We start from the raw sequence: 14861 nt of genomic DNA on the forward strand, positions 1-14861 counted from the left end.
TTTTTTGTCCATTCAGTATAATTTTTATATAATATATGTATATATATTTATGTATTATTGACCAACATCTACTATACAATGTCTTCCAAGCATTTACTATAGTACGACAGGTCTATCTACATACAATGTAAATGACAATTTTTTCGGCATGTGTACCTGTGTTCGTTTACGTGTATGTATATATAATTATTTCTTTTTAACTATAATGAGGTCGTGAATGTGCTCACATACATATCAATTAAAGGGCCTTTATCAGTCAAAAGTACCATTCACACCAAGAGCACTGGTATCATGTTATGTATATCATTATATTATATGTATAATTTTCTAAAGACTATGCAATTCGTTTTTCATAGCTTTGCAATGAGCTTTAGATGCTGTTTGCTTACAATTGATCCCTTCGCGGATGTTTAATGCAAAATCTTGCAGTAATGTGTCAAATGCCACTACTTACAATCTCTTATCTGTTGAGATTTGTTCGTTATTAAACATTCGCTAAGGCATTGCTGTACTTGTATTTACAGTTTTCGATCAGAATATTGAACATTTAGCTTCTTTCTTTATATGATTTGTCTATCAAATCCAATCAAGTGGACATACCGGCTGTCGTCATATAGATGAAATTATGGTTACTTATAGGTATATGAACTTTTACACCATTCTTTAATACTTTAATCACACTTAAATTACAGTCCTTCAGATTCGAACTTCACGTAAAGCCATATGATAATTTTTTATTTCCAATAATTTGTTCGGAAGAGGAGACCATTTTTGCAAGCACTTATCTCTAATATTGAATAATCCGAATTTGTAAAATACGCGTAAATTTTACTGTTATCGTGTTCGTAACAAAAGTACTACTTTGCTTCATTGTCTGGCAGTATTCATATTATGCAAAAACCATTTTATTTTTTATACTAAATAACAAACTTCTTCGACAAAAATGAGAAATTATGCAAAGTTTAAAACAGCCTCCTCTTTGTCAATACAGATTGATAAAGGAAGTTAAACTTAAAATATTCTCGGCTTTGACGCAAGAAGTTGACTCGAGATTGAAAGTGAAAAAGCAAAAGAATGGGATTCGAAGTGAATTTCATAGGTATAATCCCTTAAATTAAGTGGAACTTGATTAGTTATATAAAGGTTTGCAAGTCTTATTCTTCTCATTTTAGTAATGAGTTTAGAGAAGGTAGGTAAGATTTTCGCGTGTCCAGAATAATTGCAGCACAGCCAACGATTGATTTACCGCACTTTTACATTAAAATACAAAGAGTCCGCCATGATACACTGGACTAAATAACGTTTTCACTCATATGGAAAAAATGTACAGTAAATTGTATACAAAAAGATCGTCTTATATAAAGTTTATATATGTACAAATAATATATGAACGCAATCTTAAATAATACTGCTAAACAATACAATAATATAATAATTAATAAAAAGTTATATTCGATTATTAATGTAGATAATTTATGTATACCTCATAGTAAATCAATGCTCAATGACAGTTTAACGCAATGACATTTGACTAGAAACTATTTTTGTGCCTTTTGATACATTTTTTATCATCTCAATGTTGTTATCATTTCAAAAGTGGATTTCCAGTAAAACTGTCATATTTATATAAAAACGGCGAATCAAATTATTATTCTACAATTTTCAATATGCATTCGATTATAACATTAACAACGATCGGAAATTTTGAAGTTCATTTCAGAAAATTGCATACTCGAAGAGACAAGGAAAAACAAGTTGTACGTGGCTCAGTCAAATTCATAATTTTTTCGAGGAAGCCAGATCAACGCCAAGAATACTGACTTAAAAAACTTTAGTGCGTTATAAGATAAGACGTTGATGTTGATTTGAAATCGACGCTTATTTACTTTGCAAGATTTGCTAATCTTCAAAGAAATATAAAATCTCGATTAATTTTCATTACCAATAATTGAAAATACAATTTATATAATCTCCTTCATTTGCAATATGCGGCTATGGAGAAATAATATTGATGCACATAAATACAAAAAAACATATTCCGCGTACTCAAGTATCTTTATTATTGTATATTTATGCAAGTGTTAAAATGACTGAGTTACTTGCTTCTGTTTTATATTTAATTTCCAATTTTTAAATTATTAAGAGATCCGGATAGCATCCGGAGGAATAATCAAATTTTGAATTTAAAAGATAAAGATTTAGAACTAACAATACAAGGCTGTAACGATTATAAGCTTTAAGATAGTAAATAATCTGTTCCAGAGTTTACCATATTATAATCATTACATATGAAATGATATATATTGATTTAAAATTTTAGAAGCAACAGATATGCCCCGAATTCAAGCGTGGAAATACTTTTCTATACTCCTTCAGTTTTCACATTTTATGAACAATGATTACAAGTTGCGTCTGTAATGATTTGCACATATCTACATATTTTATCAATTGGAATATTCAAACACTGACGTCAAACTTTTCTCTAAAGTTTCACATATATACGTACTTTTCAATCAGCACAGTGGTTGAATTTACAGTTCGAATTTCTATTACGCCTTTCTCGCTTCATTTGGAAAACTTAATACTTAAAAATTTGTGCCTCAAAACTGGAACATTTCTCAATTGACTTATCGCCTTTGTTACATTAAAAGAACAATCCATCGCGGTATCGACGAATACTTAGGACCGAATCTCGTCTGAAGTCATCCTATGTTTTACACAAAATATATTGCACCCAACCATGTCATTAGCACTTTTTAATCGTTAAATTCATATGGTTTCTCTTGCAATGAGACAAGCAAGAGTTCTCATTTTACAGACTTTATATACTCGTAAATCTGTTTTCTATTCTAACTTGTAAACAATTGTATGTGAGTGATCTCTTTTACAATCTTCATTGTTCGTGGTGTCACTATTAGAAACTATGGTTCGCGATTTTCCTATGAAGATACGGTATTGTCTATTATAGTGTTTAATATACTCTATACTTATTAAGCCTCAAGGTTGACACAAAACATTTCTTCACTGCGTGTTTTTTCATGATAATCTCTATCTTTGCATTGATACATAGTTTCTTAAAAGCTCTACTTTGTTGTGGAATTTGTGTAAAATACATTTTCTTTTGTTGCACTATTCCTCTTGATTATTTAAATAAAAATTGTACATCTATATTTTATTTATTTGTGTCGCGTCTTCCTTGTGGCGTAAATCAAAGAGACTTGATATTTATGAAATTATGTATAATGTAAAGTAAAATTCCTAGTCTTCAATCAACAAAAGTAAAAAATCTGTAAATGTACGCTAACGTGTTTTACAATTGGATAAAAACTATCTTTAATGGATTCTATATATAACTATATATGTAAAATAAAAATCACTTTTATCAAGTTCCAACACACGCAAGTTTGCGCGTGTGTGGAAAGTAAAAATCACAGATAAATAATGATTAACGTCTCTTTTGGTTGTTACAACAAGTGTGAATCTTATAGAAGAAAAAGTTTCACCACAAAGCAGACTAGTATAAAATTGTATTACAAAAAGTAATGGATTACTGAGTTTTTCAGTGCCTACTCGATTTTTACTTTCTGTATAATGTCCATTTGTTGCAATAATGAATTGCTCAATTTGCACATAAAAATTTCGCATTTATCGAGAAATCTGTCAGAAAACTTCAATAAATTCAAGCTGCAGCAACAAATATTTACACGAGGAATAAACGCGTGACAGATCTATCGACTTGTTCACTGAAAAAAACTTCAAATAAGAAAACTCAATTTCATCATCTTATGCCTATGTACAAATCATCTTAACCCTTTATCTAAATTGTCTCACGTATATTGCAATTGGTGATAGCATCGCCCCATTAATTGCTACTCTCTGTTGAATGCTGGGTACGCAGCGTTGAGTAACATCCTTGACACACCCGCACTGGTTTTAAAATACCTAATCTCGAAATCTTAGATTCAAATCTGCTGCATCTATAAAATAAGTGGATTATGAAATATTGGAAATATTAAAATTTCAGAATGATTGCAACAATCTATTTCTTACTTTGAACAAAATACTTGTCCACAGTTACGGCAATGATGTCTTCTTTCATAAAGATTAAATTTGACTCCACATCCGACGCATGAATCGGCTCCCTCATCTTTTAACCAATGATCCGCGACAGTTCGGCCAGGTTGCTCACAAACACTCCAAGAAAAAACACGTCCTCGCGTGTCTCCAACATATACCGTTCGATGATCCCTAAAAGTAATGAATCACGATGATTTATCAATTATGCCATATAGCGATGGTTACTTGTTCTTTGTAAGCAAAATAATTTTACCTTGATACTGCCAATGCTGTGATTGACGCAGGCTCTGCATTATCCTTTCGATCATAGGCAGTGTGCATGGTCAATTTGCTTCTGAAAACCAATTGCCTTTGCCATTTAAAACCTTCTCGTAAGATATTTTGTGGATTCATTCGTTTAGGCTTAGTGTCAGCTTCTGTCACTACAACAAAGCTATCAGTAAGGCTGGTGTCACTTTTGCTAGTTCTCATTGCAGTTTCAGAATCAACAGTAGTATTAGTGGTTTCACTGCAAAAGAAAAGGTATTAGATCATTTTAAAATTTTATTTAATTAAATTGAAACGTTAAGGAATAGTTAATTACCTGACTTGAGTTCCTTCACTATCAGCACGTCCTCCGCCTTCACTCTTTCTAAACAATGGATTACCGCGACTCTTTCTTCTCAGTACAACAGTAGATGCATTACTTTGAGGAGAAAGTTTGTTGACAGATCCATTACTGGACTCATTATCGGAACATTCCTCTTTCTCTTCATGGGATCTTGCTGCTTCTTTTGCATTTTCAGTCTCTGACAGACTACTTTCAGAGCCGCTCTTTGCCAACGTACCTAAAAACAAATGAACCAGAACCATTTAATCTTCTCTATGCATTAAAATAATAGTAGAAAAATTGAAATTGATTATATGTACCTGATCCTTCAGTTGATATACTCATTTGTTTAACAAGTTCATGGACGCGTTTCTTTGTGGTCTCCTTTTTATCTTCTTCTTTCACTTGTTCATCCTTTTTATCTTTATTAGCATCAACCTCTTCTGGCTTCTCTTCTTCAGCTGGTACTTGTACATAGTCCATTGACCACATCTGATAAATTTAAAGACATTTAGAAATAATATCTTTATGAAAATAAAATGTTTATTAATAAGGCGATTCTCACTCGTGCTACACCATCAGTAGACCCTGTCATTATAACATTTTGGGAATCCCATTCATGAGTTTGGCTAAAAGCTACACACAATATCTGTTGCATTCTATCCGCTCTTCCAACGCAAGTATTTACGCTGGCCAATTCTTCTCCATTTATACTCCACACATGTAACCATGTCGCTGCACAAGTAGCAATGTCACCCTAAAAATATATTTATTAGAATGGCTGGAACGTTTATGTATCAATTTTCTAAAAGATTTCTCACCGTTAAATCGTTTATTGCAACGGCGGCAACTGGTCCGGCATGCCCTCTTAGTTGTCGAACAAACAAACACCGTGAAAGATCCCAAATAATAGCAGTACCATCTCTAGAACCAGATACAATGACGTTGTATGCAGGACTTGAGGCGAGGCACGTAACAGCATCCGTGTGGCCGTATAGGCACTGTTTAATTGAAATTTGTCGTTTCGCATACTCCCACACTGTCACAACCTGAAATATAAAGGCAAATAATCATAAAAATTATTCCTTACAAAAATAATCATGTTCATTTATTATTGACAAATTAAACTTACAGAACTGGTACCAGCAGTTACTATTAATTTTGAAGATGGGCACACGCATGCTACGATTTCCCCACTGCTTTGCATCATTGTCTCGCAAACAAAGATAGCTTTGTCACTGTCATAGTTACCAACTCTTAAAGAATGATCAGCAAAGCCCCAAGCGACATATTTATTGTATGATGGAGGTATTAGAGTTTTGTTTTGTTCAACAGCTAGCACTGCCTTATCAACATGTAAGATCTGACCAACAGGCCCTTTTAATTCTGAAAAATATCAATAAGTTAGTACGATAGCAAATTTAATTATCTCATTTAAAATAATATTAGCATCTACCTTTAATTGGTTGAAGAGAAGGCTTCAGATTATCTAAGTTATGGAAAAATAGCCGGTCGGAGGTCGTTATACTTAGGCCAGGCGTGATTGGGCCAGGATCTATTACACTGGTCCTTTGAGTCATTTTTTTAGCTGGGTGAGGCTTTTTGAAAAGTTGTTTTGGGATTTGGCCAAAATTGTTTATGAAACCGATTGTCGCATTTTTTTTCAAAGGATCATCAATGCTGAAATGTCATCAAATAAATAATGATTAGATTTTATTGATTAGATCGTTAATTTATAATTGAAGACTTACTTGTAAATGTCAACGTTTCCTTCATAAAATAGATGATGGAAGACATTGACGGCATCCACTGCAGCAGGGCCGTTTTGCTTATATCCAAAAATCAAATCAATCCATTGATGAAGATGTTGAGATACATAATCACACTCTAATGCCAGTCGGTGACCTCTGATAAATTCGCGAGGATCTTGCTTTGCCCATGGTGGAAGAACGATATCTCCGAGTTGGACACCACTTTGCTTGGAACCTGTACAAATGTACGTGAAGTATTTAATTACAATCGAATATAATTGATTTTTATATAATTATTTGAAAATAATGCATACCCAAATCAAAATTGTTCGAATTAACAAGGAATTCTGGTAAGTAAAAGAATTCTGGAATGAGTTCTTTGACATCAGCCATATTGTGTTTTGATGCTGATAGCCATGCTTCTTTAATGCTATTAAACATCCTATCTGCTAAGTCAAAATGACCTCCCTAAAAAAAACAAATTTAAAATACATAATGCTAAGTTTTATTATTACATTTAAAGTAATTAAAATACTAACCTGCAGTCTCAAAAAATGCTGGGTAAATGGTTCCATTCTAACTAAATATGAGCACACTATCATAGCTGAAGAGTAATGAGTTCCATAGTGATATGGTGGAGTTTCTCCATGTGGGTCGTCCCACTCTTTGTATCTGTTAAATAATAGTTTGTATTATTGATCCCGTAATTAAAATGTTATTGTCACAAATTGTTTACCTTTTCCTGAATTGTAGTAGTCTATCAGAACTTTGAGCCCCCATAGGTTTACTGAAATCTCTGAAAGTAGCTGGATCCGACAGCTCAAGTTCCTCGCTGTCATAATCTGCGAGAATCCATGGGAAAATTGGATACTGCATCAAATCGTTGTAACTTCGACCCGCTAACGTATTTAAATGCATTAGATACTGAAAATTCGATATCTCGCCTCTCTATAAACGTTAAATTAATTCGGAATAAGCATTTTAAATATGAAAAATATGATATTTTCTCTAGATTCAAAAGGAATCCTTACCACCCATCGTTGTGTAACTGAAGTTTCACCAATGAGACTTGAAAGTAACCCAGTCGCCTGTTCAACATTAGCGGTTCTCTTCTGTCCAGCGACAGATTGCTGAGCACTGTCAGCAATGGCAGTGGCAAAAGTCATAAATCTTTGATAAACTTTATTGCGCACTTTTCTTGGAAAAGCTAGCAAATAGTTACGACCATCTCCGCTGAATACTTCGAGTGCCATTGGTTGCAACAAGTATCTTCTTTTATGAACCTCTCTGCAATTGTCATGGTTGAAGTTTATACATAATTATTCAATAATAAATGTGTAACTAATTCAAAGTTTTTTTTAAATAACTTTACCTGATATCCTCGTAATTAAATTTAGAACATTGTCTCATTGCACGAGAGCGTCTTGGTGAACCAGGTGAAGGCAAAATAGGCTCATAAGCATCAGGTAAGCTTTCAATATCACGAATTTCTCTAGACTTTAATAATGTAAAACCATCAATGACATAAAAATGCTCTTTTCCAAATAATAAAAGCCCCTCTGTTGTATCTAAACCCTGTATTCTTGCACATCTAAACATGTGACTTATCTGTAGAATAAAAATAAAATAGTAAAACAATTGTAATGATAATCGAGCTGTACTAGCATTTTGATAAATAAAGTCCTATGAGAAATTTACTTTTTCATGTTCTTCTAACAATCGCAGAAGAGTCTGGTTGTCTGGAATGCCTTGGTTGTTTTCTTCTTCTTGTTCAGTATCTTCTATAGTTTCATCAGGTTCACTAGCATGTCTTTCCAATGTGCATGGAACCATTGGCGGTTCACTCTCCGTGGATGTTTCGTTCATATTCAGAGGCGTGTCGTCAATTACCGGGTCTCGTTCTCGTTCAAACATTCCAGAGGCGTTTCCTAATTGTTTTAAATAATATTCTTTGCTATCCAGGCTCGATGCTACTTTGTACTTCAGTTGTTTCTATGGAATACATATTTATGTTAAAAGATAGTTAAGATGTCAAATTAAATATACGCAGTATAACTAAAAATTTTACATTATCCGGATGTTCCAGTTCAGGTCTATAAGGATAATGTATATAAAATAATTCGTTTTTCATCATTTTCTTTCGCATTCTACATGGACCCTCAGTCATATCAAGCATCCATTTATCAAGTACTGTAGGTGTTGGTGGTCCCCATAAACCACGTTCTCTTGTGAGTTCTGTCTCAGTTTGTAACCACTCCTACAAGTAAAGACATTTATTAATAAAAAAAACACCACTGTTGACATTTTTTATTTTTGGCAACGAAAAATCCTTACTTGATAAACGTAACGTTGCGTATGTTGATAAGTTTGCTGATACTGCAGTTTTCGGCTAGCTGCTAACTCTCTTACTAATGCTACGTTTTGTTCCGTCCATTGTACTACAGTACTGTAATGCAATCTTAATTTAACTTTAACAGACTCCTCTTTTCTGACTTTTGTCCGACTAGCTAATCTCGTTAAACCTCCAGTGACTTTTTGTATTTTCTATAATTTATGAAAAAGTAAGTTTTATGTGTTATTAGAATTTTAAAAACATTTATGTATAAGATGATGATAATTATATTTAAAAAAGTTATTGATATTCTTACATTATTAATTGCAGACTGAATCTGGTTGTGAAGTTCCCATGGAGCTCTATATGGAGCTTTCCTTTCAGAAACCACATAGTTCATCCAAAGTCTTTGTGCTACTTCATGAACTTGTTCACGAACGACTGATAGATCTGGTGCTCTTTCATTTCCTACTGGCGGCTGCAGAGTTACTTTGAAAACTTCCTCTATAGCAGGTTTCTTGCATACATATAATTCTTCCCAGACACGTGTAGCAGCAACCGCCATTAGATTGTGTCCTTGATGAGATGTGAGTCGATCATCACTAGACTCAATTTGTGGATTCACGTGCCATGTAGTTTTCATATTGGTATCCAACATTATTTTAATATCAGCCGTTAATTGTAATAGACAGTATGTTAAGCAACCAATGAATTCTAACTCATGATTTCCAGCACCAAATACAAGCAATCTGCAATAAATTCGATAAAATTAAATTACACTTCTTTACTATCTATGAATTGTACAACTCCTAAAAATTACCTATGGGTCGTGAGTTTATGCAAAGCTTCCAAAACTGCCATTTGATCGGCTATCGAATCCGTAGAACGTGATAGTAAAAATAGAATAGATCTATTCAAACAATGATGAAGACCTTCCATACTAACAGCACCTGGTCTTCTTTTAGCTTGTCCAATTAATTTGACAATAAAATCAAATATTTCGTGTGGATCTTTAGTTAATGACCCTAAAACGTCAAATCCCATTAATATCAAATCATGAATATGGTACTTGTACTTGAAACGAAACTTCAAAATATATGCTAACATACCTTGCCATAATTTATCAACAATTCTAGCTGTTACATAACAAACATTACTAGTAATGTTGTTGGCAGAACCCCCAGGTACTACCGGCAAAGCTGCTTGTTCGCCAATAAGAACGTCAGCTGCCAATAGATGTTCCATTAAGATCGATAAAACTTCAGTTTGATAATGTGTTTGCTGATTTGTAGATGCGTGCTCTGGCCATGCGTCCAGAACAAGATCGATAGCTGGCGGTGATTTCGTCGATACTGGTAAAGAAAGAGAGTCTACAACGATAACTCTCAAAAAGTCCATTACGAACTTGCGCACTGGATGATTTGTCAGTCCAACATCTTTAGAAGGAGATTTTACTAATACTGGCTCTTGTTCATCTGCAGGAGTGCTAGCACCACTGCTATCTACACTAGAATTATTAGGCTTTGGAAAGAGTGTTCCAGCTAAAGCTCCTAGCACCTCTGCACTCATGAATAACTGCATGAAATCTGTAAAATTGTGATATAGGAAGAACAAAAATTGGATTATCGTCACTGGATAATCACTAAGCCACTCGGGTAGAGTATCCACGCTGAAAGTTATTACAAAATGTGCGTTAAATATTGATTTTAATGATCGGCATTTTATTATTTATTGAACAAGTATATAATCAATACCTCGTTGAACATGTGTTGACCATGGTTCGCACCATCGTTAAAAGCGTGACAATAGCTTCAGGGCACAAATTTATCCGAGATGCAAATGAAGATAGTGAATAATTTGCTGGTACACCAAACATGAAATTCCAAACATTGTCCAGGTCAAGCTAAACAACGAATATTACAAGGTATAAATCAAAATTGTTAAAAATGAATTGACAATTAAATACAAAATACATACTTTAGAATCAGCAGGCAGTAATTTTATTGGCTGTCCCATCATGAGGGCAATAAATAAAAAGTATAATTCAGGAACAAGATCGACATGTTGTGGTAGTAACCATCCCAAATGTTGAAATCCAGGCACGTGTAAGCCTGTGGTTTTCGTTTCTCCGCCGCTCATTTGTTGATAATATCCTGTAAGTGTAAAGCAATTATTTAAATTCGAAATAAGTAATTGATTCTCTTTTTTTTATTATAGTATGCAAATGCTTGTACCTAAAGCCATAGCCATTTTATTATGATCAGTATGGCGCAACCAACCACCATTACTAGTTCCTTCCTTGAATTTTTGCAAAATTGGTTGCACTGAGCAAACAGCGACTAGAATTCTTAAACCCCAGACAACCGTGGTGCTATGAAGTCCAGGTTGGAGGAACAATAGCACCCAATCCAATCCTAATACTTTCGATATTTCCTCGCACATACTGAAACGATAAAATATTTTTAAATTCTTTCTTAATAAACATGTGCTAATACTTTAATAGCTGAAACAATTACGTACTTTGCGTTAATTTTAGAACCATTAAATAGAAGAGAGTGGAGTAGTTGTAGGCAACGATTACGTAGAAGAATACTTTCTCCTTCTCCTTCTTTGCTTCCTTCGCCTTCTCTTAAAACTAGATTTTTCTCTGAACTTAGAGGCAGGGTAGCTACTATGAACTGGCCAAACCTAAAACACATTGGCAAAAATGTTTGTTAACTGGAAAATAGATTTTCATGTGCTAATTATTAGTGTAATTTTCGTTGATAATTACCACAACAAATCAGCTTGTCGCGGTTGACCTAATAATATGCTAAGTAGAGCTAATAGTACTTGTCTTGTAGTATTTTGTTTAACATCACTTAAGATATGGAGTAGCTTGTGAACAAGCTGTAAATCTCTCATAAGACGGAGATTTGTACGCTTTTCGCTAGATTCAGCTATAAGTTCGTATAAGTGCTCTAAGAGCGATCTTAACAGGTCGCCAGGTGCTTCATGCCACACCTAAAAAAAAAACGTTGTGCTGTAATAGTTTATCGCTTTTATCAAAAAACTTTTACACAGGGTTGGACAAATCGTCTTACTTGTAAATCGCACAGCAAATCTTGAAATGCTGTCACGTTAGGAATAGCACTTGTTTCTCTGCCGCTGTCTACAGTGCCAACTAAACTAAACGTTAAATGTAGAATGTGAGAGTTTAAAAGAGGACATTTTCGTCTAAGTAACATTGCTAATGTTTGATATCCTCTACGTCTGTCCATTTCTTGCTGAGCTGCTTGATTGGAACGAACGACGCACACTAGTGCCTTAACAGCAGCATAAAGTGACTCGACATCTTGAGCCATGGCAATCATTCCTATAAGAAATAATAGCACATAGACATAGCTTAATACTATATAGAATGATAATGATAAGTGAAAATAATTAAATCACAGCTTACCAAGTAAAACGGAGCAACCGCCAACATTGTCAACCATGATTGCAACGGGTCTTGGATTGAAAACTCTAACTCCTAGGTAGCCAACTACAACACCTCCTAAAGCTCTTGCTGGACCACTTAAATGTCCAGCCGAATTGTGCAATACTCTAATTGGTGTTGCATTTTCGTGAGACGACATACCGAGCTATTCGAAACAAAAGAAAAAAATTTTACTTACGAAATTGTTGAATTAATATTAGATGGAGACAAAAATTTTTTTAATTTACCTGTTTGGCAATTGATTTGTTATCTGCTCTACTATAAACTTTTCTAATTTTTGCAAGAGTTAATTGTGACATTGCTTTGGCATTTAAACCGAAAACTACTTTTTCCTCTGCGACGAGAGAAGGTAACGGTTCTGAACCGGGAAGTTGTGGTGCTTGTAAGCTTCCCATATAGTGCGGACCTAACTTAAACAAATTGGCTATATTTTGTTGATTGAACACTTCTTCTACTAGATGACATGGACCTTGTTTCCACGTCAGTCTTGAGTATCGTCGCCAGCATGGAGGTGTACCGATATAACCATATACCGGTGATGCAACTGTTAAATTTGCTGCACCACCGCCAGGAGTTTGTGTGATATAATGAAGCTGATAGAAAATTGAAATAATTAAAACTGTGTTGTGAATAAAATGTTATTTTATTGGCAAATAAAGCAAAACAAACCTTTTGGCTGTGAATATGTTGTCCATCTAAATATAACGAAAAACTGGAATTCTTTAAAACTGCGCGATTTAGGACTATAGCAATGTGATGCCATTGTCCTTCGTGTAATAAATCTGGACACCAAACTCGGGCTCCACACTCGCCAGTCCCTTCAGGTTCCCATTCTCCAACATCTTCATTGAACACAATTACGATATTATTATTTTCATCTATTTTATTAAAAGCCATAATCATTAGCATGAGAACTTACTCTGTGGTAGAGCTGTTTCTTGAGTTGACACGACTATAGCTTTATCGCGTGCGCTAAGAACAGCCGTCAAACACATTAAATCTCTGCCAGAGGGAGGATTACGAACCAGTGTTAACAATCTTACGCAGTGAGCGTCGGTTCGGGGATCACTGAATTTATCCACACATATCCACGTACTGTAAGTTAAACCGGTTTGTGGAGGAAACAGTCTATCGCCTGTAAATTACAAATATTCTCTTTGTAAGCATTCATACGTAATAAACTTAATCAAGGATAATAAATTTCGTAGCATAAATACCTGAGCCAATTCCGCCAAGTACACTGTTGTCTGCTGACACAACTGTGGGTGGTGTAGTGCTCTGAGGAGCAACACTAGGCAGATAAAGACATGCAAAACCTTCTGCGCTCATATCGAACTCAACGAATGGAGGTAAGGTGCAAGAGCCATGTGCTCTGAAATCCTTTGGTGTTGTCATTGACACCAACGTTTTTATTCGTGTCAGTGGAACAGGACCTCCCCGAGGTGTTTTTGGTTCAATGTCGTCCAGAGAAATACAGCACAGTGGATCGCCCAATCTCAGAAATTCCCTGATTAACAAGTTAAATATATAAATTTAATTTTTCATTCTTATAAATAATGAGCCATTGTCTCATGAAAATTACAAAAAATACCTTAAATCTCTTGGCTCTAATGATTGAGCAGCTAAGCGTTCAATTATATACTGCAGAGGTTGATGTAAGGGATGGGTTTCATCCTGAAGAGCCAGCCTTCCCATGTTCAAAAGTTCCCCAGCCATACCAGCCTCACACATTACTTGTTGATTTCTTTCAGAACGCACCAAACTCTTTATTACTTCCGCCACATACGTTTGTAACGACAGCGCTAGTTCAGGATCGGTTTCATCAGAAACTGATGGAAGTAAATGCAGCATTCCAACGACAACTCCTGGGTGAACTATAATTGGTTCTGGCGCTGGTGGACTCAAATTGAGCGAGTTAACGTTCGATCTTTTTCCACTTCCCGGAGAATCCAATGATTTCTGATGTTCCACGCTAGATTGTTTGTGACTTGGAGATCTCATTCCCATTCCAGCAAGATTTGGTTTGTCAAAAGCATCAAGGGCGACGTCATATAATAAACGTAGCAATAAGCAAGCATATCCTAACACTGGTGGAAGATCACTTGGAAACACAGGCTCTAGTACACTTCCAGTGAACAAAGCAAGCCAGGTATTGTGATAATTCATGTTAAGAGGGATATCAGTTTCTTCAAGCTTAGTTTGAGTTGTAAAACAACCTAATAGCCTTAGGGTATCACAGAGACTTGATTGACATATCTGTAATCGAAATAATAGTATTTAGAATTAAATGATACAACCCCTTATCTAATTGACATCCTTTAAATAGAAAGTTACCTCGTGATGAAAAAACTTGGCGTTCGCGGGTTCAAAGCGCATTGCAGTACTTATTGTATGGAAAACCATATGTAATAATGTCAGCAATTGTGCTTCATCTTGGGGTGTTCTTTGAGTTATATCGTTGCACGGTTCTGAACCTTGAGGAGGTGGAGGACCCAGTTGTCCTTCTAATGATACAAGAACAGACATAACGTACACAAATCCTCCAACTTTTCGGAACACAGTTCTTGTACGATGTGATTCTCGGAGACACGCAAGAAGCGACTAAAATTATATCACAAAATAGTAAGAAAACAA

At 34.8% G+C, this 14861-nt stretch overlaps 1 protein-coding gene across 2 annotated transcripts in view; it reads right to left on the reverse strand.

The window, feature by feature from the left end:
• LOC100118877 (WD repeat and FYVE domain-containing protein 3) overlaps nucleotides 1–14861 on the reverse strand; it is a 19644-nt gene continuing 4783 nt past the window's right edge. Inside the window, exons 10-43 of one of the 2 annotated variants that reach the window (XM_016984150.3) lie at nucleotides 14562–14828; nucleotides 13819–14483; nucleotides 13445–13734; nucleotides 13147–13362; nucleotides 12897–13069; nucleotides 12455–12820; nucleotides 12189–12372; nucleotides 11833–12104; nucleotides 11523–11752; nucleotides 11270–11437; nucleotides 10984–11192; nucleotides 10727–10902; nucleotides 10504–10652; nucleotides 9859–10418; nucleotides 9570–9774; nucleotides 9066–9498; nucleotides 8752–8961; nucleotides 8486–8674; nucleotides 8116–8409; nucleotides 7790–8025; nucleotides 7449–7704; nucleotides 7154–7365; nucleotides 6957–7089; nucleotides 6732–6885; nucleotides 6418–6652; nucleotides 6123–6346; nucleotides 5799–6052; nucleotides 5488–5715; nucleotides 5232–5423; nucleotides 4987–5158; nucleotides 4661–4904; nucleotides 4331–4585; nucleotides 4051–4248; nucleotides 1–3977 (exon numbers count right to left, since the gene is read on the reverse strand). In XM_016984150.3, the coding sequence (XP_016839639.2) occupies nucleotides 3863–3977; nucleotides 4051–4248; nucleotides 4331–4585; nucleotides 4661–4904; nucleotides 4987–5158; nucleotides 5232–5423; nucleotides 5488–5715; nucleotides 5799–6052; nucleotides 6123–6346; nucleotides 6418–6652; nucleotides 6732–6885; nucleotides 6957–7089; nucleotides 7154–7365; nucleotides 7449–7704; nucleotides 7790–8025; nucleotides 8116–8409; nucleotides 8486–8674; nucleotides 8752–8961; nucleotides 9066–9498; nucleotides 9570–9774; nucleotides 9859–10418; nucleotides 10504–10652; nucleotides 10727–10902; nucleotides 10984–11192; nucleotides 11270–11437; nucleotides 11523–11752; nucleotides 11833–12104; nucleotides 12189–12372; nucleotides 12455–12820; nucleotides 12897–13069; nucleotides 13147–13362; nucleotides 13445–13734; nucleotides 13819–14483; nucleotides 14562–14828 (8364 nt within the window). In that variant the 3' untranslated portion in view covers nucleotides 1–3862. The remainder of the gene's footprint in view (nucleotides 3978–4050; nucleotides 4249–4330; nucleotides 4586–4660; nucleotides 4905–4986; nucleotides 5159–5231; nucleotides 5424–5487; nucleotides 5716–5798; nucleotides 6053–6122; nucleotides 6347–6417; nucleotides 6653–6731; nucleotides 6886–6956; nucleotides 7090–7153; nucleotides 7366–7448; nucleotides 7705–7789; nucleotides 8026–8115; nucleotides 8410–8485; nucleotides 8675–8751; nucleotides 8962–9065; nucleotides 9499–9569; nucleotides 9775–9858; nucleotides 10419–10503; nucleotides 10653–10726; nucleotides 10903–10983; nucleotides 11193–11269; nucleotides 11438–11522; nucleotides 11753–11832; nucleotides 12105–12188; nucleotides 12373–12454; nucleotides 12821–12896; nucleotides 13070–13146; nucleotides 13363–13444; nucleotides 13735–13818; nucleotides 14484–14561; nucleotides 14829–14861) is intronic. The other variant, XM_016984149.3, reaches the window with a different exon arrangement.

Source organism: Nasonia vitripennis, chromosome 3, assembly GCF_009193385.2.
Source record: "Nasonia vitripennis strain AsymCx chromosome 3, Nvit_psr_1.1, whole genome shotgun sequence".
NCBI lineage: Eukaryota > Metazoa > Arthropoda > Insecta > Hymenoptera > Pteromalidae > Nasonia > Nasonia vitripennis.